A 24,715-nucleotide genomic window follows, 5' to 3' on the forward strand; every position below is an offset into this window, starting at 1 on the left:
GTAGATACATCAGTGTGGGGACCCTGGGAAGCCCAGAGACAGCATGAGGACACAGGGACCCGGGGGCAGAGGCAGGGAGGTGGTCTGGGGAGCTGGGGGCCCCAAGGAGACATCTGACCCCTGTGTGTTGGTGCCTGTGGCTGTGATCACCAGGCTCGCTGGTCTGACACCCGAGTTCAGCCTGTGGCCTTGGGGACACAGTGTGCAACCTTGGGGATAGCTTAGCTGTCAGGTGGTCACTTGCTGAGAAAAGAAACAGTTTCAAGTAGAAGAAAGGTGTTCAAGGTAAAAAAGGGTCATCAGAATAAAGTTACGTGAGGATGTGCATAACTCCAAAATAAAATTTGAGAAGGTTGATAGATTTTTTTGTAGAGAATGGCATAGATGTCCAAATACTTTGTACACAGCGGGAACAAAATGGGGAAAACATCAAAATTAGCCATGTGTCTAATAGTTACAAAATGCAAGAGAAATGAAGCCTGAGAGACCTGTAACAAGTTTTTTATTCTCCGTTAGGTAAAGAAAATTAATACAAAGAGCCACAGGCATCATGTCTAAAACACGTTACTCTTTCCCTTTATTTTTTAAAGAAAGACGATCTGCCATTTCTCTTTACCTCAGAAGACACACTGATCATCATAGTTTTCTCCACAGTAATACACACTTGTTCTCTGGGGAAGTGTCAACTAACATCACTGAGCACTTTGTATGTGCCAGGTACCAGCTGAGGTGCTGGGGAAATGAAAGAAAAGCAGTCCCCCCTGCTTTCAGGTGGTGGCAGCCCTAGTGGGAGAAAGACGTGCAAAACAGAAAGAGAACAACCGTCCAGTGCAACATGCTAAGGAGCCTGGAGGTGCGAGCAGCAGAGTTCTACTTGGGGGTGCCTGGGATGGTTTCAAAGGAGAGGCAACATTTGAACTGGATCTTCAAAAATGAACAGAGGTTTGTTCAACGTGCCTCAGTCAGCAAATGTGCACAGGGAAAGAGGTGCGAGGAAAGGTGGACAACTAAAGAGGGGCAAACAGTGCAACTGGTACATAAAAGGAGATGTATGCGCGTGCGTGTGCTTGAGTGTGTGTGTGTGTGTGTGTGTGTGTGTGTGTGTGTGTGTATTTGAAAGACGTAAATGGGGCAATTCCACCTAAGGAGTTTATATTATATTCTCTCTAAAGAAAGGGAAACTTTTTGAGCAGAAGAATAAATGACTGTATTTATGTTTTAGAAAAAGCCCTCCTGTGGCACTATGCAACATGACTGTGAGGGGTGGAAAACTGGACACAGGGATTATTAGTTGGGAAGATTACGGGGAATTTAAGATTGCAGCCACAGTGAGAAGGGGAGGGAATCACGATTTCAGACTGGAGTTGGCCACACCCGGAGATCAGTATTTTTTCCACATATTTTAAAATCACAATTCACAATAAGCAATACCATCATAATTCAGTATGTATGCTTCCACATGTCCATGAATACATGTGCTACACACACACACACACACACACACACACACACACGCACACAGAGGTTTCACTCAACAGTATGATAGTGCTACAGGCCCACAACTGGGTGGTCAGGCTCGGTACCCTACACAGGGAAATGAAAGCAACAAGAGGTGTTCTAAAAGAGCGGATTTGTCCTCACAGATGCTTCTTTCGCCACACTATTGATTTTAAGGTTGTTGTTGACCTGCGGCGCTGAATGCTCTCTGTGTTACTTAAGCGATGATTTATCACTCGATGTGCCTTACTGTTCTTTTGTGGTCTTCCTGGTTGATTACACTGCTTGGCTTAATTAGGCATTCATGAGCATATATCACAGCCAGGCTTTCAGCAAAGCTCTTTATCTGTGCTACTGATTTCCACATGGTATTTCTGGAGTCAATCTGCTGTTCCTCTTAAAATTAAATGAAAGAGGCTGCCATATCCAACTGTTACTTCATTTCATAAATTATTCTGCAAAACGCCTGAAGCCCTGGAACACAGTCTTTTTAAAAAAAACATTAAAAAGTGATGTTAATTTTGGGACTGATGACCGTACCCTGCAGAGTTAGAACTGCCCGGCCTGCCCCTTGTCATAAATACCACAGGCAAAGGGAAAGGGGACAATTTCAGCCCTGAACAGATATGTGCATGGGTTCTGTTCTGCCATCTCCAACAGGAGTTTCCCGGGAAACTCATCTACAAAGCACTTTATCATATATTATTTTAATAGCTAACAGTTGTTGGGCATTTAGTAATGTGCCAGGCACTGTGCTAAACACTTGATATGCATTATCTCACAGAGTCTTCAAACCAGACCTATAAATACTGTTCATTTTATACAAGATGAAACTGACACTCAGAAAATCAAAGGAACTTGCCTAAGGCCACGAAGCCACTAAGGGGTGAGCCATGATTCAAACTCAGGTTTGTCGGTCTTCAGAAGCCAAACTCTTAACCACTGGGTTATATTTCATCTGTTCCTCTAAGTACATTTCTCTGAGGCTTAGCGATGCCAATTGATTTACTTGAGTATCAGCAAATGAGTATCAGTGCTAAGCCAGTGCTCCGCCACCACCCTCCACTGACCCATAATTTCACACTCTTGACACTGCCCGGTCAGCAGTATTCACGGGCAAACACACAGAGGAAAAAAGAAGAGAGAAAAAGCTACTTGAGGTCACAGGTACACAGCGAAGCTGGCTCTCTCTCTTACTTTACCATTGAAAGTCAGAAGGAAAACAGAGGAAAGAATGCACATTTAGATGTGGCAGGAAAAAAATGAAACTAAATATTACTTTAGCCTAATTTAAGGCAGCTGTGTAATCTATATGTTAGGAGGCAGAGAAACAGTTCAAATGACAGAAAAGAGGGAGTATATGGATTAAACAAGAACACATGTTTAAACATTTAAAGACCACATCTTAACATGCGAAAGCCAGTAATAAAAATGGAAATACATGAAATGAAGTTAATACATGTTTCTTTCATAAGAGACTAGAATAAGGAAATGTATAAAGAGAAATCCTTAGTATGGAAGCTCCAGGAAGCAATCCCTCAGTGAGGGAAGAAGCCCCACAAACAGGTCCACTGTGGTTATGAAAGTGCCCGTTTACGTAAGACAGAGTGTATCATCTAGAAAATAGATCAATAACTTAAGTCAAATGCTTTTAAACAGTTATCAAAAATCCTCCTCTAAATACAATTAGGAATAACAAAGCCCAATGAAGCATGAACACTAAAAAGTATTATCATCCCCAAAATAAAGGTTTTTGAAAGCAAGTTATGATAAAGCAATTCATCCAAATCTTCTCTTCCTGAAAAAGCTATTATTTCTGCTCTAACTCTGGCCATCTACTTCTTCTTGGATCTTTGCTTCTTTCGCTGGCAACCTACTCAAGAATTTAAATAATTACTAGGCTTTATAGAGCAGTAAATTCAATGTAATGTTAAAAAAATTATTTTTCAACAAATATTTGTAGATGGCCTTTTAAAAAAAATTATTATTTATTTAAACACTCCCATAGACCAGAGTCCCAGTCTGAGAGGCAGTTGAAATGCAACACTACTTCAAAAGCAAAATTCATTACGATGAATGTGCCAAGTGAAATTAGAAATCCACTAATGTTAATTGGATACATTCTAAATGTATTCAAGTTCTGAAGATATTTTTATGAACCCTTCATAATTCCCTATTAACACCCATGCATGGCTGCACTTGGATGTACCCACAATTTGACACAATATAGGTTATTATGCTTAATACATGTCGGTCTCTCAGGGTGATTGCATAGTCTAAAGAGAAAAGCTACAGTATGAAAACACTCCTTTTAAAAGGAAAGGAAAAATCTTTAAGAGTATAAACAGAGGAAACATCATTTTGTTTTTTCAAGTATATAAGAATTACAGAGCTAGATGGTCACCATGAAAACCTCACCCACAAAATTCAGAACTTGTCAGCCTACGGGAAAATATAAAAAATGTCATGAATGGTTTGGCAGATAAATTCAAGGAGAGCTATTAGTCAATTGATTACATTTCCACAGTGGTCAGTGAGCAAGTCTGGGCCATTTAGACAACACCCCCAAGTCGGTAGGATTCATGGCACTGAAGACAACCCCGTTAGTTCACACGCGCTCTCCTGGAACCTCTGTCAGAAGCAGAACACCGGGCTTCACGGAAGAAGGCTCAACAAGCAATACCAATGATCTCACAAATCAAACCGCCAGCAGAGCAGAGAGAAAAACTCCCAGCTTTTGCATCTATGGATATAAACATGAGGTGCTGACAGAAAAGGAAAGGAGAGCCTGTAATTTCCTGTCTTAATGCTGCAGATGGCCACAGATGTATGCGAGTCTCTCAAGTCATGGAAGCTCCATACATGGTTTCAGACAACCTAGAAAGAGAGTATCATACAGCGAGGGCATTGTTCTTATTCGAAAGTCACTGATGGATAGACCTCCGAAATGATAAAGTGTGCAGTGTTCATGACAACTATGAAAATAAAATGTTACGACATTCCTTATAGAGACAAGAGCAATTTCACAGCTTCATTCCAGGAATACCTTGGTGAGGGCTGGTGTCCAACCACAAAGTAGGGCCGGGTGAGGAATGTTGGGGACTAACGCGGCCACTGGGCTGGCTTTCCAGCTTCAGAGCACCTTCCCTCGAGTCTTCTCCCTCCCCGTCCAGGGGGGCTATGAGGCCATCTGCATCACTACTGAGCTTTTCTTCCCATTTCAGACAAATCTTCAGCCTGTTTAGCCTGAGTCTGATATATGTTTAGTCTTCACAGAGGAGATGCTCAAGGCCAAAGATAACATGCAATGCCGGTTTCACCTCCCAGAAAAACACTTGATGGGTGAGGAGGTAGACAACAAACCCAGTTTCAATTGTCTTAATGCCATGAGGACTTTCCCTATTGCACCAGATGCAATATGTTTCCAAAGCACATCTGCCCAATAGCAGCTCAATTAAAAACAGGCCCATCAGACTGACAGAGTTGCCTTCACTGCTCAGTTCCTGTCACGCTGCAGATAGCAGAAAAGCACTTAGCGGCAGCCACAAGGCAATTTTCCAGTAAGACTTGTTAATCTTTATACAGTCATCCTCATGCAGCCATCAAAGTGAACATAATGACAAATCAGTTAGAATAAATTACTTTTAGGAACTTGTAAAAGATCAGATAAAAAGCGAACCACATGTGACATCTCTTGGATCGTCCCTGTGATGCCATCTAAGAGCCACCATCTGTGCTGTTTATTTGGTTTGCCCAGCCTACGTGCTCGCTCCCACCCCCCCACCCCCAAGACCCACTCTTTGCCCTTCTCGGTCCTGCGCAGGTCCCAGGAGGTTGACCTCTGTGGGCAGCAGCACTGCATGTGCATCAGCTAGGACCCTGCTCTCTGGCTTCCAGCTGGGCCCAGTGGTGGGGGACAGAGACATCAGGGGGCTAGCCCCCCCAGCCTCCTCAGTGCTCTGGCAGCTCTTCCAGCTGCGGCTCTGCACAGCTCTGCTGTCGTGCTCACAGCTTCCAGCCTCCGCTAATCCCTGGGTGCTTCACCAGCCCTTGTCGGTTCCTGCAATCCTGCCCACGTCTCTGTAAACAATCCCTTCACCGCACTCTCTTCAGTGTAAAACAGTCTAAACACCTGTCGCCAGCCAGGATCCTGGTGACACGCTGTCAGCAGCTGGAGGCTCCAAGCGGGGATCACTTACCCGGACTGTGTGGACCAGGTCAGCCGGCAGACACTGCTTCAGCCTCTCATCACTGCTGGTCCCATGAAGCACCAGGTCAGGCATATATGTGGGGCAGTAACCTGCCAGAAGGGAGCGGCCAAAGTTTCTGACATTCGGGTTGCTGATGATCTGAGACCTAAAACAATATCGATCTGTTAGAATACACAGTCAAAAATGGGCTTCCTTTCTGTGTCACCCTTGGAACAAAAACGCCAACGACACAGGTAAGAAAAAGAGATTCTGGGTGGTCCGTTTCACCAGAGCTCTGGTAAGCAGATCATTGGTGTGGGAAAAGGGAGGGAGTTGGAAGAGGGGCAGGAGCTGTTGTTTGAAATGGAAGGGGAGGAAAAAATAGTATTTTAATGGTTGGTTACAAGTTTGTTTTGTGTCTCATATGGAACATCCTCCAGGCAGTGTGTGAAGTGAAGAGTGAAGAAAGAAAAAGTCTGCTGGGGGGGGGGGGGGGGGCGCACTTGCCAAACCCTGGCTATAGGAACTGACACATCTGCATGGCTGGCGCCCACGCCAGTGCAACAGGACAGAAGACGTCTCTAGTTTCTGCTTCCAGTCATCACAGACCAGATAATCGACCTGATGGAGCGCTAAGGAAGGTGTTGCTTCCCAGCCACTTCCCGCTGCTCCGACCGCAGGAGAGGAGCCGCCCAGCCAGCATAACCCACCGCCTTCAAGGCGAGGCATCTGTGCCAGCCACCAGCTTCCATCCAGATGACAGAAAATTAAACTCCCTGCTCCCACTACCCCCCATAGCTTCCCCCCAAATGTCACAGAAGTTGCAAAGGCCCTCAGTCACCTCCCTGCTCAGAAAGCCCAGATGCACTCAGCCAGTGGTCGTCCTTGGAGAAAAGGCAGGCTGGAAACCGTTTGTATCGGTTTGATAACACTTCTAATACGCGAGGAGGAAAAAAACAAACAAAACTGTGTGTGTAAAATAGCCAGCAACAGCTGACATGATCATGCTGTGAGGTGAGGAAAACAGTATTTGAACCTGGTTAGTTCCCTCTGCTTCCCAGCCTGCTAGTATTACCTTGGCAGAGGCAGCTCCACTTCCAAGGACCCGTCAGGCAGGTCGCCGCTGTGACCTAGATTCAACGAGGCTGAGGCACATGCTTCGTCGTCACTGTCCCCAAGAGCGCTGTCAGAACTTTCATTTCTGGGAATGTCTCCTTCAGTCCTGAAGTCGTCCTTCCGTTCGGCGTCCCCACAGGGGACATCTGCAGAGACTGAGACACCTGAGTCCTGCTGTACACACCTGCCCGGGGCAGGTTCTAGCAAAGGTCCTTCCTCGGCCTCCAGCGCTCTCTGTCCAGTCCCTGCCGCACGGGCATCAGGTACAAGTGAGTCGGCAGCTTGGTCGAGCTGCCCTGCCGCTTCCTGGGTTCTGATGCCTCTGTCCTCAGCGTAACCCCTGTCAAATTCACCCTCAACCCCCTCACATGATGGATCCTGAGGATGGCAAACACTCTTGTGGAAGCCAGGTGGGAAGGAGCACCTAGAAACCTGCTGGTCCTGGGCCACGTCAGCAGCCACTCTGGGCTCAGCTGAGGGACAACCACCTAACTCTGGATATTGTCTGCAGGCCGTCAGCCGCTCCTCCATTTTCCGGCTGCGGCTTTCAAAGTCCGACTCTGGAGATGCGGAGCTTCCAATCTGGAAAGTGACCTTCTCCTGGGAACGTCTGTCAGGGCAAGGCCAGGCTGCTGACCGGTCAGGCAGCTTCCTAGGCACCTCCCCTTTCAGTTCCTCGCTGACCTTCAGTCCTGCCCCCAAACTGTCACAACTGGCGAGCCTGGAACAGCCACCTCGGGGTAGCTCTTTTCGACTTTCTTCCTCCCCACAAAATGCGTCTTGAGGTTTCCACGAGCTGTCCAGTGCTGGCTCCTGGTGTCCCAGGCTGCAGGCCACAGAACTCTTGCTTCCTTCATCAGGTTTGGAACACGGGTCTCTACTATCAGCGCCCTCTCGGGTCCCAGCCGACCCCTCGGGCCCGGGGCTCCTCTCCTCAGCCAGCATGGGTGGGAGGAGAGCAGGCTCACTTCTCACGGTGACCACCACGTACTCGGACTCCTCCACCTCTCCCCTCTCCAAGGCTGTCGTGATGCTGCTCCCATTCAACACCTGGTCACCTTCTCCGTGGTTCCCACTCCAGGTCAGCTGGTTCTCTTGCAGCTCAGAGCAACGGAGAAAGTAGGTCAGGACATACAGAATGCGCTGGACCAAATCCTTCTGCTTCCCCACAACCACGGTGCGAGTGAGCCTCACGGGAGAGCCAATGGCTCCATAGAGGTCGCCTACAGAGCAAAGTGGACACAAAGACAAGGTCGTCTGCGGTGAGCATGGCTTGGATACGTCAGCCTTCACAAGAGAAAAACAGGTGACTTATATTCCCAAACTAGAATCACTTCTTCACACACCTGATTGAAGCAAAGAAGTAATTCCTGGGAATAACTGTTTTAGTTTTGCCCGTATACCGTGTTTCCCCGAAAACAAGACCTAGCCAGACAATCAGCTCTAATGCGTCTTTTGGAGCAAAAATTAATACAAGACCCAGTCTTATTTTGCTATAAGACCGGGTATAAGATAAGGTAAGATAAGATAAGATAAGATAATAATATTTTACTATAATATAAGACCCAGTCTTATATACGACCGGGTCTTATATTAATTTTTGCTCCAAAAGATGCATTAGAGCTGATTGTCTGGCTAGGTCTTACTTTCAGGGAAACATCGTAGTGGAAAGTCTGCCTGGAAAGGCCTGACACAGGCTTTGGCGCGCTGCTCTTGGCGCAGGGGCCAGCACTGGTGTACACTCCCCTCGCTGTGCTGCTTAGGTCTCCCCACAAAGCTCACTAGCTGGCCAACTCCTCCCTCCCCACAAGGAAAGCTAAAGCCAGAGACCTGAATATGTGATCAAATCAAATATTGTATCTTGGCAACTAGAATGATGCGACTTTTTTAGAAGCACCCCTGGACAATAGGCCTTGGGGTGAGATCCACATTCAGGGATCTCTGAACCAAAGTACAGTGAATCAGTTCAAAATACTTAATGAAATGGCCTGCTCAGAATTATACACACACACACACACACACACAGTAGAACCAATTTGATTAACAAGAAGAAAATCACTTAGTCATGAATAATATGATTCTGAATATGAATAAATCTGAATAGTTTTACTACTTTACATGAAAATTCTACCGTAAAAAATACGTCACGTAAGTTATATTCTGACAAGTTGATTAAAAACTGGCTAATGAACCATGAACGTTTGGCTTAAAGGTGGAAGATGAAGGGCAAATGTGTCAACAAACCCATCAGTACAAGCTTTTCATGAAACGTATTGGTCAAGTGCCTAACTATTAAAATTATTGCATTTGATGACCTTACTATTACATTTGATCAGTTATATATTTGATATTTTATAATAATAATGACAATTACAACAAAAAGCCAACGTTTATAGATTGTACAGGCACAGTGCTAAGTGTTTTACATGGATTTATCTCGTTTACATCTCTGCATAACCAACCCTGAGTTAGAAACCATTACGGAAATAAGCAAAATGTTAGAATAAATCAAAACGTGAAAAGACACTAACTAAAAGAGATGCATGGTAACAGTTGTAAATAAGAGCTCAGGAAGTTAGAACCCGTCTGGGGAACGCAGCTAGAGAAAGAAGGGAAGGCACGAATAAGGGCATGTAGTGGGTAAAACTAATGAAACTGACAGATGAAGATTAAGGAAAAAGTTTTGGGAGCCCCCAGGAAGTCCCTCCTCTGGAGTGTCCCCCAGAGTGAGGCGACTGCACCTGAGAATGTTTAAAGCGCAGGACAGAGATGACAGCAAACAATCCTCTCTCTAAACAGACTGGATTACAAGCTAATAGGGCCTCATCTTCAAGGCTTTTGCAACTAAGAAATCATCCAAGAATTCAAAAGAATAAGTCAGAATTGTAGTCTGCTGCTAGGACAAGTAGTTCTGTTTGAGAAAACGTTCTTGACTGAGAACTTGTCATTGCTCCTTCCCTACATCTGCCCACTGCTGCAGGGTATTACAGTTATGTCAGGACTTCATGGGACACTTTCAAAGTTATTGGGTTGATGCAAGAGTAACTGCAGTTTACAAGGTTAAAAATAACTGCAGAAACCGCAATTACTTTTGCACCAGCCTAATAATAAAGAAGATAAGCAGGACATATCAGAACTCCAGCATAAAGAAACCAAAGAAGAAAGGGCCGGTCAGAATGACAATGTTATTTTTGAGCAATGCATTTTGGTATTGTACATTTTAATAACTAAGGCATACACGGAAAAAGTAAAACAAAGGGAGGCTATTAAAATACAATCTATAATAATTTAAACTATAAAGTAACGAGAGCAGTGTGTGTGGAAACAATGCCTTTACGGTCCAACTTCTTAAAATAATAATAATGCATCATTAAAATAATAGACCTGTAATATTAAAGATTTACTGGAACTGGAACTTGAAGGCAAACTTTTGAGTCCCAGATTGATAAAGTGACTAATTTTAGAGTAGATGCTTTTGTTCTCCTGAGTATAACTTCATAAAGTGAAGGCAGGTTGCACAACAATATGAACAGACTTAACCATGGCTGAACTGCACACTTAGAAATGGTTAAGGTGATAAATGTTATGTTATGTGCCTTTTTTAAACCACAATTTAAAATAAAATACAAACTTAAATGTAAGAAAAAGAGAAAAAATAGGAGACAGGAAAAACAAGGGTGGTGGTGGTGGTAAAAAGAGAAAGGCTGGAGACAGAGCACGTGGGAGCAGGAAGGGGTGAGGGGACGTCAGGGTGAGAGGAGAGCTCAGGGGAAGGAAACCAGCAGAGAGACACAGAACGGACACTAGAGACGGGGGACAAGAGTGCGCAGAGGAACAGAAAGAGGGGACCAGAGAAGGAAGAGGGGAAGAACAGACAGAAGGATTAAGAGAGGAACGAAGAAAGCGATGGGAGCAGAGGTGCAAAACTACGGTAGAGAATCAGCGAGAAGCAGAGTGGGGAGGAGAGGTGAGGAAAGCAGAGAGAGGAAAACAGGAAGCGGGAAAGAAAGAAGATACTGGGGAACAGTGAAAAGATGGAACAGAAACTAGAAAAAGGACAGCGTAAGAAAGGGGGGCTAGAGAGTGAGGTGAGAAGCTGAGAGAATTCAGGATCATTGTAAAGAGGGGATGGTAAAGTGAGAGAGTGAGAGAGGTGGGGGGCTGTGGAGATGGAGAAACAAAGGCAGACAGAGGGAGAAACAGAGAAAATTAATAAGGAGAGAAACTAAGTGTCTTAAAGGACCACTTATTCATTGATTACATTCTAATAAATGTGTGTACGCTGTGAAATCTCCTTTCAACACTGTAATCCTAATCCTACACATTGGAATTCATTGTATGTTTATTATCATTTAGTTCAAACTCCTTGTACTGTCTCTTGTGAAGTACTGTTTGGCTTGTGGGTTATTTAAATGTGGTTGTTTAATTTCTTAGCAGGTGGGAACTTTTTCCTTATCATGTAGTTTATTGATTTGTAGTCTAATTCCACTGCATTCTGAAAAACACAATTTAAACTTTTGGAGGAAAAAAATGAAGAAATTGCAGGCTCTTTTACTTGTATTAATTTAAACCGGTGATCCTAAACTTTTATTTTTTGAGGTGAAAAACTACTTTTCATATCCATAAATCCTTGAGGTCGTTAGGGTCAAAAAGAAACCCATATATAACTCCTTCAATCAGTGATGAAAGGGGCTTTCAAACTTCATATATCCATCCCAACCTCACACTCCCTCTGAAACAAACATTTTACAAAACGTGTATGTGTTACTTCGATATTGTCTATTCTATTGTACCTTCTAAATGCCTTTTTTGACCCACTAAACATGGTTTCTTGAACCCACTAATGTGTGGTTATCCACACTTTGGAAAACCCATATGTAGACAGCATGTGTTAGGCAGAGGTGGGGATGGCTCAACTCCTGAAAGCAAGCCCGGGAGAGTGTGAAAGGGCTTGCTGCTTGCAGCTTCTCTTCTTTCTCTGGGATGCCGAGAAATCACGCCGAAGTGGGCACGACGTGGTACCTGTCCTGGCAAGCTCTCGGATATGCCTTTGAGGTAATTAAAGATAGAATCTTTTCTATTACTCAGGAACCTGGATTAAAATGACAGCTGCATCAGGGCACATTCCTAGCAATTGATATTTTACTGTTTACTGTGACTTGGTAAATAGTTCATGAAAATAGTAACTGGAAAACTGTCTTCCCCTGTCAAATTATTGAAGCCCTTCAATCTCCTGTAATAGGGGGAACTCACCACTTACACTTGGCTTTACAAAGTTATCACAGCACTCTGTGCCAGGCCTCATCCCCTCCTCACACCACTCTTGTCAACAGCAGGCACTGCTGGGTTGTTTGGGGGAGGGAGGATGGGAGACTCAATGACACACGATCTCCTTTGAAAAGGGACTGTCAGCCCACAGGAAGGGACTTTGCCTTGTTATGCTCAACACAGGGAATTAATGGCTCTCAATTAGTTAAATTTCAATGAGAAGCATGCCTAATTATAAATACATTTATCTAATTAAATGCACAGTGCTCAACTAGCATTGTTTTTAAGTGAGTGACCTGGCAGCATGAAACACAACGTTTTCTTAATATCCAGCCCCCTTACCTTCACCACTCAATGATCTACCTTTGTTCGAGACTATTGTTCCATAACAAGAACAGTAATGCTCTGTCCTCTCCAGGAAGAAGCGATGACCCAGAGTGAGCCAGGTACTCTGAGCTTAGTACTGATGGATTGTACTAAGTCCATGTTAACAGCCCTAAATTCTTTATTAAGTCATTTAACTTGCACCTGTTATCCCCCTGACAGTGAGAGAGGTGTTCTCTTTCTTACACATCTCAAGACCCTGGGAACAAGGGCAAGACACCTTTATTATCTATAAAATAAGGGCAATTGTAAGAGGCTTTGGAATGAAAATCTAATTAATAACATGTAAAAGCACTTAAAACAGTGCTTGGCTCACAGTGACAGCTTCCACTACTGTTATTATAACATGCTGTTTTCTAAGATTGGCGTGCTTTTCCTCAGTTTGTGATTCTTTTTCTGGAAAATGCCATTTGAACACTTCCTCAAGTATGCCTTCCCTGAAAAGCTCCTCCATCACCCTCACTCTATCTCTCGGTGCCCTTCCAATGTTAATATTCTCATTAGCTGCATCCGTAACAAAGGTGCTTTATGCAGAACTAATTCAATTCCCACAGCAACCCTGAACTATTTTCACCCCATTGTACAGATGAAGAAACTGAGGCCCAGAGAGATTAAATCATGTGCCCATGGAGACTAGATCTGATCGAGGCTGCCTGGCTCTGCTGCCCATGCTCTTAGCCTCCACACTATACAGTCTCTCTCCTATGTCCTTTTTGCATGCCCCCGTCAAAGGAGTAATCAGGGTATCCTGACATTTGAATACAAATCTGCCTCCTCATGAAGCAGATAGCTTTCTGAGGCTAAAGAGCGCATGTTATTCAACTCCATATCCCTGGCATCTAACACAGGGTCTGGGACAAAGCGAGTGTGCAAATTTCCATCTGTCACTTTAAACGTTTCGTAAGTGAGAGGTCCTAGTGTATACCTCTCCTCCACGTGAACCCAAATACACAAAATCGATCTCTTCAGTTCCAAACTCTGTACTCAACTATGCCAGAGCACTAGAGGCCTATACTGACACCTACACAGCTTTGAGGAAATAAATGCCATCCAACTAACCGCAAGGAAGCAGTGTAGATAAAGATAAGGTTTCTGACTTAAGCTAAAATGAAAAAGGTTGTGAAATTCTAGTGTGTTCCTTTCTTTTTTGTTTGATTTTTCTCCAATCCAGTCCATCTTCTAGGGCCGTGGTTCTCAGCCAGGAGGGCTCGTCCCCCACTGGACACTCAGCAGTGCTTGGAGAAATTGTGTTCGTCACAACGTCAGAGGGGGGTTTTCACTGGCAGCCAGTGAACGGAGGTCAGGGAGGCTGCTAACCATCCTGCCATCACAGCACTGCTCCCTCCACCGACCCCCAACTAAGCGTGACCTGATCTGGAGTCGCAAATGTCGAGGCTAAGAACCCCTGCCCCAGGGTGAACTGCTGCATGGGGTGGGAAGACGGATTACCTCCACAGCGTTCAAAGGAGGAGGACAAAGCTGCTGGCAGGGGAAGAAGAGGAAGGTGGTGGTGGCCTTACAATTAGAATCCGTGGGCCAATCTCCTCTGCCTACATTACCGGGTTGGATAGCTAATATCAACTGGAAATTCCAGCCTTTTTCCTTTTCCATCCCATATAGTCTCTGACTAGTCAACGCAGGTACTCACCCAGCTGTGCCCAGAGAGGATTGTACGGATGGGTTTTGGCCAGCGTGTTCACTGACTGAGAGGTACGTTTCTCTGCGAAGGCTCTAATGGGAGGGTGATCGACAGGCATGACTGTTGGTACCCAGGCCAGGTGGTAGGTTAACACTGCAGTCAGTAAGGCAGCAAAAAACCTGAGAGAAATGGGAGAAAACACAACTAGGTAAGTCAACGCAGCAAGAGGCATGCTGTAGACAGAACATACACTGGCTGCAGAATTTGCGTACCAGGCTCTGCAGAGTCAAAACTTACTGGTTTTTGTTGATCTGTTCTATCAGAAGTGTAAATTCCTTGAGAAAGCGCTGGCAGAGCTGGGTTTTTTCCAAAGTGCTGGACATCATGGTGAGCCATACGGGTTCTGCTATCCTTGGAACAGAATATAAGTTCCAGATAGTCCCTCTACGGAAAAGAGGAGGGACACACCAAACTGTCACAAACACTGTTCTGGATAATCTTTATATAAAGGAGTAAGACGATAAAAATCCGGATCTATGTTGGGCTCAAGGGATTCAAGCAGAATATAAAACAGGGGCCAGCAAACTGACCCACAGGCCAAATCCAACTGCCACCTTTTTTGTAAATAAAGTTTTACTAGAACACAGCTACGCTCGTTTGCTTACATATTATCTGTTGCTGCTTTTTCACAATGGTATAATCGAGTAGCTAGGACAGAGACCCTTTACAGAAAAGGTATACCAATACTTGATACACAATATTCATTTCCGAAACAATTTTCACAATGCCTTCTGTCAGAATTTATGCCCACTTTTACGGTAAATAAATAAAGGAAGAGATGAAGTATACGCTATACTGAAAATGTGAAGGGGCATCACAATTCTCCCAATTTCTGGTCAGTCATTATTTATTCAAAGCACCCTAATTCATTTGAGATGAAAAAAATACATAAATGGCTCTTCTCCACTATATATATATATATATATATATATATATATATATATATATATATATATATATATAGAGAGAGAGAGAGAGAGAGAGAGAGAGAGAGAGAGAGAGAGAGAGAGAGAGAGTTTTTATATGGACTAACAGAATCAAATTCGTAATATTGTAAGCTATTACAGAAACGGACTAGTCTCGTTCTATCACTTTACAGATTAAGAAAATGAAGCCTAGAGAAGTTGTGTTACTTGCGTAGGGCATACAAACACTGAATGACAAGGTCAGGATGAGAATGCAGGTCTCCCGACGCCTGGTGCCAAGGGCTCCACTCTAAGCTCTACGACTCACAAGTGTTCTTCCAAAGAGTACACTAACTTAGCTTGGGATCTCCACTGCTATTTCTGAATTTAAAACACATTCACTCTTCCAACTGAAGACAGATGGACATATTCTGACTTGACTTTCCAGCTGTATGCATGAAATAATTGAGACACAGCAGGATTTCACCTTGGCGACAAATAGAGCATTTGCTGAGTTAGGTAGCAATGGCGAGTATGGTCACATGCAACTGGGATCCACTGACTACAACTAAGGTCTTCAAGCGCTAACACTTTGTCACCATTTCTGGAGGGCTGGGCTGCTGAAGTAAGAACAAAACCTCTCTATGTACACAGTGAGTGAGGCCTTCTGTTTCTGTACCTTCGGATTCCTGGCCTCTGAGAAACTGGCTCTAAAATGGTGCAACAATCCCAGATCAGCCGGTGAGAGAATCCCACTGCTACCCAAAGTAGGTTACCTTTCCACCCAGACATTAGGGGCAAGAACGCTAGAAATTGCGTGTCCACAATACAAAGACCATCAGTTAGAAACTAACAATGAAGGCACGCTAGGGTGAGCATATACTGTCCGGGCCAGGACACTTACGGGAGGACGCTGAGCATAAACCAGGATGGTCCTGGCAAACGGGAAGGTGTATCTCTCCGACAGATATACTCTCTCCATCTATGCTCTGGACAAGTATCTTTGAACTTGTTTCCACATCTTTAGAATGGGGGCAATAGTGCTTCCTCTCAGGGCTTTTGTGAGGATGACATGAAATAATGAACAGGCTTATAAGAGACACCTGAATATTAGTTTTCTCCATTCACCCTGTTAAAAACAATCGCATCAAGGACCATCTGCCAGGCACTCGTGAGGACTACTCGGTACTGGGTGACTTAAGTTCTTCCTTCTTTGGTCTTAGTTTCCATCTTGAAGGAAGGAGTTGCCCCCTAATTCTTCCAAGTCATGGTCTTTATATGTCCTGAGATTCATGGCTGCCACCACTACTGCTGCTCATAAACTTCCCCCATTGGATCTGACAAACGATGTGAATGTACCTGAATTCTCCCAGGGCTTCCATCAGACGGCTGACATAAAACTGGACGCGGAGATTTGATTCTGCTATCTTCCTACAGGAGATCATGGCCTTCATTGAGGAGAAACGAGCCAAATTACTCTCTGAGAAGAAAGTGCTTTATAATTATCTACTGGGCTTTATTAATAAAAGACAATATTGTAATCAAAACATTCGAGGTGGGAATGACTAAAGCCATCAGGAAGCAGTAAGTGCCTTTCCTAAGCAATGCAGGATCTGATATCTGGTACCCATGTGCCCAAGGACTCACCACAGCTGCAGATGATTTATGTTCTCTAGGAACGTGATCTGATGCCTAGACAGAGCGATTCTACCATCTTTAAAGCCCCACTATCACATCGCTATGTGACACTGGATTACCTTCGCATTACCTTTTCGATTGCACTCTTCAGTCTGTTCATGTGCGACTCAAACAGGGGAAAATGGGAAAAAAAGAAGTCCTGGAAATCCCTCTGGGCTTCTTCTTTCTCACACAGGGAGAAGATGATGCTTATGGCGATTTTCTTTCTCCGGACTAGGGCAGGATTAGAACTGCAGGTTTCTTCAGCCAAGCTGAACGTCTCATCAGTTGATCTAGAGGAAAAGTAAGTTTGGAGAGAGAGCTGCATCAGTGTATCACACTGCAGGTAAACTAATGCTGGGAGTGGGGGTGGGGGGACGGCATGCAGACAGCCGATCCAAAACACTCGGAGTCTACACTAAGAAGACTTTCTCTACCTCTAGTTCTTTCTCTTCTGTAATTCTCTGTCATGAAAAATAAAACTATCAGCTTGTTACACAGTATTATCCTAACCTGAAAAGAAACAAATGAAAACTGAAAGTAATTTCAAATGACCCCTTGTTCTGTTCTTTGCCCCTTTTCCTTGGACTATTTTGCATCAGCTTGGTGGTCTTTAGGAAGGGCTGTGAGACATCTGCTCACTTAAAACATGGGCCCTTTGTTCTGGTTGATAGACACCGTTAGAACGCGGGAAGAGAAAGGATGCTGTGTGGTATTCCACTTCACCCAGGGCATGTTTGGACGCTTACTGATAGCTGAGGTTCACTTTCCCAAGACTATTCCCATCAGATGCAGTGATTCCTATAAATGCTCAGATTACATCCTGTGACTGATAAGCTCTCTGGGAAATACCCCTAGCAGAAAGCCCCACCTCTCTTCTGGAACAGTCAAATCCTCAAAACACTTAAGATTCTTTCAAGAGACTACTTCTATGATAAGAAAATCATGACACCAATAAATTCTAAATACATATTCAATTTATTTTCAGAGGTAAACCTCACAAACATGGCCCGACCATGTCTCTTATTTAACTATTCTGAAACACCAGCATAAGTTAACCACATAGCTATAAACAGCAAGAGTGAAAACTAAACAATTGTTTTTCTTCTACAAAGAAATCAAAGCAAAGGACATAATATTGCAAACGACAGTGCCTGGCCTGGCACATGATAGTTACACAATAAGCTTTCTCTTTCTCAAGCACTCTACCATCTAGTCTCATATCGCTGCCAAATACGGGAGGACACGACTGCCTCCATTTTTCTGTACTACAAATTACAACATGACAATCACTTATGCTTGGCAGAATTTGAGGCAGTTGGCCTCCTACTCTTGGTCTTAAATTTCTTATTTAGTGCTCTACTTACCGTCTATAATGGGCTTGTGATTTCAAACATATCCACATTTTAAAAAACATACATACATCAAAAGCTTTATGGTCAGGAAAGCTACTTTATTTTTGAGGGAAAGGAGACAGATGTCTTGTTCTAACCTCAGAGAGGTATGTTCTTGTTTCTCTTGACTTCAAGCGAGATCCCGGAGATGTGGGTATGGTTGATAAATCAGGAAAAGGCTCTCACTAACAGACATCCCACTGGAAAGACGCGATCTCCAGGTGTTCTTGTAAATGCTATGCATTAATAACCATCAACCGTTTTCTCTGAGAAATTCCTAGGTCCTAATCTTCTGCTTGCCAGAAAACAATTCTTGAGGCTCTCTTAGAATTTTCCTTCATTTCATACAGCGCTCCCTCCTCTTTTCCCAAGTAGCTGTACTATAACTTTGTTTTCCTGCACCAGTTCATTTCTATCTTGTATAGGAACTTCTGAGCTTATCTGATACCAGTACCTGTCTTGCAACACTTTCTTGTTATCGCCTCTTTCCCTTCTTTTCCAAAAAGTAAAATGACCATATAGGTCCATTCATCTTTGGCCAATGTGGTCTTTAATTTGAAATCAAACTGCAATAAAAAACTGAGCCCGACACAGATTTATGCATCATCTCCATCTCTACCCTTATAAACAACCACCAACTCCACTTTGACACAGCAGAGAGTGCCACCTACTGAATTTCTGAAAAACTTCCACAGCTAAAATAGCATGGGTAGCTCTTACGTCACTATATGTCTCTACCGAATTCTAAAACAACTGAGTTCCATCCTGTAATCTTGGGTCAATCATGCAAACTGCAATAAATCAGCTCATGTGGTACTGTAATCATACTTTTAAAATTATTACACAATGAAAGGAGGTTTCAGAGGTTTTTAAAAAGGAAAGTATAAACCCAAATACTTCATCTTATCTTTACCCTTAAGTCACCTACAGGTAAGGTACCATAGACTGTGTTGCAAATACAGGAACTGAGTCAGCGTGATTAATCAACTTGCTTCAGGAAGAGAAAACATCACAGTGACAATACTGGAGTTAGAACTCAGGGTTTCTGTCTTGTAATCCAGCCTCATTTCTTGGCTCCTGGAAGTGACCTGGGACTCGGTCCCTATGAGTCATCCATCGCCTGGTGTTCCTGCCATCAAAAGCATTGTGCCAGCTGGAGCACGGAGGGGAAGTAGGTGGGAACAAACACATCAGCTAACAGGCCTTCAAGTAGAGGAAAGACCATCCACCCATTTAATTTTTCTCCTTATTAAAAATCAAATAGAATTTTGTTGACACTGATGAACAGGCATTTACATACATTATGAGTCCTTCAAGATCATAAATAAAGTGAAAACTATGAGTACTGCAGTACATCTCAATGACCTATGCTGGATATCAGGAGCGCTTCGTCTAACTGTGTATGTCAGCTTTGAACTTATGTGGAATCTATCAATACACTGAAACATATGAAATCGCCATTTCAGAGACCACTCCATTGGCAACTTTATATGGTTGGTTCAATTTAATAATTCAAGTCGAAAGCTTTTCTGGGCCCCTGTACCTTGCTCCTTTCGGGTTTCAATGGCCTCATTTAGGGATGAAATCTCTGCAGCTTCTCTCCCACTACAGGCAGTACGTCTGTCCCAGCTAAGTGCCCGAGCCTGACTCCGTCCAGGGTTACCACCAAAGCTCACCACCTGGCACAGCGCGGAACCCTGTGGCATGGGTGCCAGTGTGGAACATTAACATTGCAAATAAAATCCTGTGAAGGACTGTGCCTATCTTCCCTGACTACCTTTAACTCTTAGGAAGAAAGTTTTTTTGACCCTTCGAATTTTCTCTCAAAGCCAGGGGAAATCATATTTTTGGTACCCACTGTTCTCCTGTCTAGCATAAGGCACTAATTTCTCAACGCACACACCTGCCAAAAGACAGAGATCGACTGCAACAACCTTTAAATGAAGGGGTCTTCACTGGCACAGGCATTAATTCAAAATGTCCTCTGCACTTCCATTCTCAGGATGGAACTGTGCTGAATCCAGGGCCAGCTCACACAGAGCCCTGCTCTCACAAGGGTCCCAGGTTTGGTGTAATGTTCTGGGGTTATTCTCTTGAATTCTTAATAATGTTGTCTTTGAAACTGTAAGTGAAGTCTGACGGGACAATGAAGCAGTGTGTGAGCAGTCAAGATACCAGGCAGCAGAGTGCCCAGTGGGCTCAGGCTCGAGAGCACACAACCCAGACACTGAACAACTGGCCTGGCGGTCAGGCATGCACCCCCATGTCTGAGCCATCCAGGGAGCCACAAGGCCCAGACTGGTGGGTGTGACAGTGGCAGCAGCAGAAGCAGCAGCGGTCACGGCCCTGGGAGAGAGGAAGGACTTGGGCAGGGCTGTGACCCATGGTGGAAGGACAGCTTGTCCATCTATCATCACAGCCCACCCCTGTGGAGTCTGCACAAATATTTAATTCTCCGACCTGAGCCCCAGCACAGTAAATAATCACAAAGGGAGAGCCTACACTGGACACCGCTATAAAGCATAACTGGGAGTTACTGAAATTCTTCAAAGAATTTATAATCTCTGGTTTGGAAAACTCCAACAACATTGTAAATCAACTCATAAAGACATTTCCCGTTTCTTGTAAAAGCTCCGTAAGTTACAAGAAATGTCAGGAAACATTAAAATAACCTTGCATAAATTTACATTTAAAATTAAATTCAGACTTACACTAAATGGATTTATGTGAAGACTTAAATCTTTTTTTAGAAAAACTGTTCCTCAAGAATCATCTAGATATACTAAAATTTACATTTTGAAAATTTATCAGAACTGTACCTCAATGTTGTCTTAACCTACAAAGCCCCAGTAACAGTTGCAACAGAAGAAAGATCTTTCTCAAAAGTAAACAAAATATCAAAAATATTTGCCACCTTGCATTTGTCAGGAGCTAGTAAAGCTGCTTTCAGTTACACTGATTAATGTATAAATTTGGATGACCTACACAGATGAATTTGCAGAGAAGCCAGAAAAATCTTAAGATGGTATCACAGGTATCACATGCATTATTATATTGCATAAAATCATGACAACAAAGTATTACTTTTTGCAATTTATAAATGTTATTATTCATGTACCACTATTATTCCTATTACATTCTGTAAGTAAAGTATTCTTTACATTTTACATTTAGTACCCTTTAATAAGGCTTTTTCCTGCTTTTTGAACAAGAGGCCCTGCATTTTCATTTTTGAGCCTACGATACTTATTTTAGGTATATGTTCACTAGCAATTCATCAGTTCCCAATGCCAGATCTCAATTCAAATTAGAGTTTTTGAACAATTTCGAAGGACTGGGTTGGGGAATGCTATTCAACTTTGGATTCAAACCTGAAGGGATGGAAAAGCATTTTTAGTAAAGGGAAGATGTCTAATGGGGAAGGCTTCTAAGGTCCATCTATTTCTTCCAATCACAGAAGCCACTGCAATGACAGTAAGGATGGCAGGACACCTTCTCCTGACAGCTGCAGTAATAACAATAACAGTAATTAAGTCACATTGGCCTATATTTTACTTATTGTATCTCATCCTGGCCTGACTTGACTTGCTATTACCTCATTTAACTCTCCCAACAATGCTGGGAAGCCAGCACTAGTACAATTATATTGCAGATAAGGAAGTGACGCTTCGAATCCAGATTAACTTTTCTCACATTCACCTAGTGAGTGGCAGAGCCAGGACTTGTCCCCACACCAAATCCCAAGCTCTTAACCATTGCACTTGAAGTTCACCAACCAAACAGTGGTTGCTCAGTGACGCAGCGATATTTTTTCTCTTATCTAGCTCCCTAGGGTTGTGAGAGCACAGGAGAAGAGGGGCAAGCAACGTGACATGTACTATATGCACACCTTGCTTGACCTCTCGTTTCTCAGCGTGTCCTTTCAGTACCATCTCTTCCCTGGAGGGCTCCCCAATTCTCCCCATGACCACCAGAAAGCGTTCTCTCCCGTCTCTGAGTCCCAAGGCACTTTATGCCTGTCTACAGTACTCATCAGTTAGCATCCTTATATCATTACTATGGAATGTATCTGTAAACTACTTCGTTGCAGGCAGGTAGCTGGATCATCTTTAAACCTGCACAGATCCCCACACATGGTTATTACTAGTCAATTTACTAAATCAACCAACGTGAAATTTTATAGGTACAACCTACCTTAATTCCCTTCAAGTTTTTTGCGTGTAGGAACAAATGGCTGCATGCTACTGATGTAACATCATCATAAGCCAAAAACGTACATTTTATGCACAACTGAGTTTTAGATCTAAAAACCAACTGAAATAAAGGCAGAAAACACCTCACTGCCATCTCATTTATAATCTGACTCATGACTGTTTAGTTTAAGAATTTAAGTTTTACAAAGAGAGCATGTCACAATCCTCGAGTTCATGTATTTTCAAAGACCATGCTGGGTCACTGTAAGCCAAGGAAGAGATTTATTTCACCCTTCTAACTTACGGGAGCCACATCTGGAAGGGAACCTGTTAAAAGAGAACGCTCACTACTCCTTTTAAATTAACACCAAATCTAGCTCATTCATGGAACAACTATCCAAATATTACCCAGTGTCTTCCAAACCAGACTTTTTTCCCCCCCCGTTTTTATTTATTGTTTCCAGAAAGCTTCTAACTTGTAAACTTTCAGGCTATACTGAAGCGAATCAAAATGCTTCAGCAGCTGTTTTCCCTTGATAATAGGTGAGTACAGTCCGCCAGTCTCATGGCGCTGCCGACACAAGTACCTTTTTCAGCAAGAGGAAACTTGCAGCTCACCTCCTAGGAATGATGCCATTCTCCAAACTTGTGGTCTGACTTCGAAGCCAGCGGCGCTGGTAACTGCTGGAAGAAGATGTAGAGGAGCTTGGAGATGGGAAAGGAGTGATCAAAAGGCTGCTTAGCGAAGCTGTGGGGAAGAAAATTTCAAAGTAAATTGAGTACTCCTGCCAAGCAACCTGAATTGTCAGGTTCTACCAGTCACTTCCAGCAGGGGGCGACTATAACTCCTCTCTTACTACCGTATGACCTCTGCACAGCAAAGAAAACATTCTTTAAAAAGGAAAACAAATGAAAAGAAACAGGGATTACAGACAACGCAAGTGCATCAATTATCATGCCCCATATTACAAATGCAAAATAATTGTTACTCACTCAATCAGAGTGTAGATTGCAGATATCTGGTAAAATGGCCCATATAACACAACTGTGTGTATTGCTACGTGGCAACAACGCCATAGACACAAAGTTTACTTACACACATTGCCTCCTCTCCACTACTTTGTCACTCTATATTTTGAGGTGAAATCCAGGCAAATAAGTAGTTGCTCTACGTAATATCCTCTTTCCTGCTGCCCATCTCCAAACACACAATATTTCTCCCTCCTTCCCCGCAGCCCTCCTGCCACTCCCTTTGCTATGAAAGAGCAACCTCTAGTCTTCAATTTACGTTTTCTGCTTGGATTACTCATTTGCCTCCAAGCCTCTCTGCTTCCTCCTGCTACATAACATTGGGTGCCTGCACTTGGGCTTGTAGTAAATGTGAGCTGACACGCCAGCCCAGACTTCTCTAACAGGCAGGAAGGAACTTGTCCCTCTTAGGTAGGCAAAGGGTTTCTTTCAAATCCCAGCTGCTTGGCAGACGTCTGCTTGGTTTGGAAGAATGGAAAAGGGGGTCAAGACTTTTTCTCCTTTTACTTCCTCAGGGCTACGGAATTAGGTACTGAAATGTCATTCCGTCCAGGAAAAGGACATGGGGTATTACAGATAGATGACTGGCCAACATTTTCACAAGCAAATCACAGGGCCAAGGAAACTGACTTCAGTAAACACGGTACTGCGCTCAGGGATATCACTTGGTAAGGCAGTTTCTCCAAGTGAACTATTCTATTTTTATTTACACTTTTATGGCCGATGTAAATAACCTGACTCTCTGACTTGAGTTCTTAAATACTACCAGAGTTACTTGGCTATCAGCCAATGACCAATAAACAAATGCTGAGTGTCTACGATGCACCAGGTGTTGTGCGAGGCAGCTGGGGCACAGTGGTGGGCAAGACACACACACACACCTGCCTTCATGGAGCTTCACGTCCACAAGCATATCAAGAACTTTCCAGGCTAACGCGTAATGACTTAAGCTTCTTCCCACAGCAAAGGTCTATGGGATGCTTTTCTCAAGTCAATATTCACAGAAAATGTGTTTGGTAGATCTTAATCATCTTTGTACGCCTGGTGCCCAGGATACTACCCTGAACACAACAGACAATAAACACCCACTGAATGCACGGCACTTCTTCACTGAAGTGCCACCCAGAGGTGGCTGGCCCCAGCAGGTAGCCTCTGCTCTGACCTGGTTTCAACCTTGAGGCTTGACTTAAACCTCCAAAATCAAATCCACATTTCAAATAACAGTGAGGAGGTAATTTTACTGAGAATTTTGAAAGAAGGTAAAAGAGAGTTTTTCCTCAAAATTACTTAATAAAAAAAATCCCAAACATTCCTGCCCCATCCTCCAAGTTCTTACAGTCCACTACAAGATCCAAAAGCTCCT

At 43.5% G+C, this 24,715-nt stretch overlaps 1 protein-coding gene across 7 annotated transcripts in view; it reads right to left on the minus strand.

The window, feature by feature from the left end:
- FNIP2 (folliculin interacting protein 2) overlaps nt 1-24,715 on the minus strand; it is a 117,121-nt gene that overhangs the window by 20,069 nt on the left and 72,337 nt on the right. For all 7 annotated transcript variants that reach the window (XR_012498164.2, XM_019733170.3, XM_019733168.3 and 4 more), the window contains 7 exons: nt 22,942-23,071; nt 16,828-17,029; nt 16,419-16,507; nt 14,392-14,538; nt 14,104-14,273; nt 6,763-8,026; nt 5,697-5,853 (listed from right to left, as the gene is read on the minus strand). Coding sequence is in view for 6 of the 7 variants with exons in the window: in XM_019733170.3 (XP_019588729.3) it covers nt 5,697-5,853; nt 6,763-8,026; nt 14,104-14,273; nt 14,392-14,538; nt 16,419-16,507; nt 16,828-17,029; nt 22,942-23,071 (2,159 nt within the window). In the remaining variant the exon portion in view is untranslated. The remainder of the gene's footprint in view (nt 1-5,696; nt 5,854-6,762; nt 8,027-14,103; nt 14,274-14,391; nt 14,539-16,418; nt 16,508-16,827; nt 17,030-22,941; nt 23,072-24,715) is intronic.

This window comes from Rhinolophus sinicus, chromosome 15 (assembly GCF_057876585.1).
Source record: "Rhinolophus sinicus isolate RSI-liver-muscle chromosome 15, RSI-T2T, whole genome shotgun sequence".
NCBI classification, from domain to species: domain Eukaryota; kingdom Metazoa; phylum Chordata; class Mammalia; order Chiroptera; family Rhinolophidae; genus Rhinolophus; species Rhinolophus sinicus.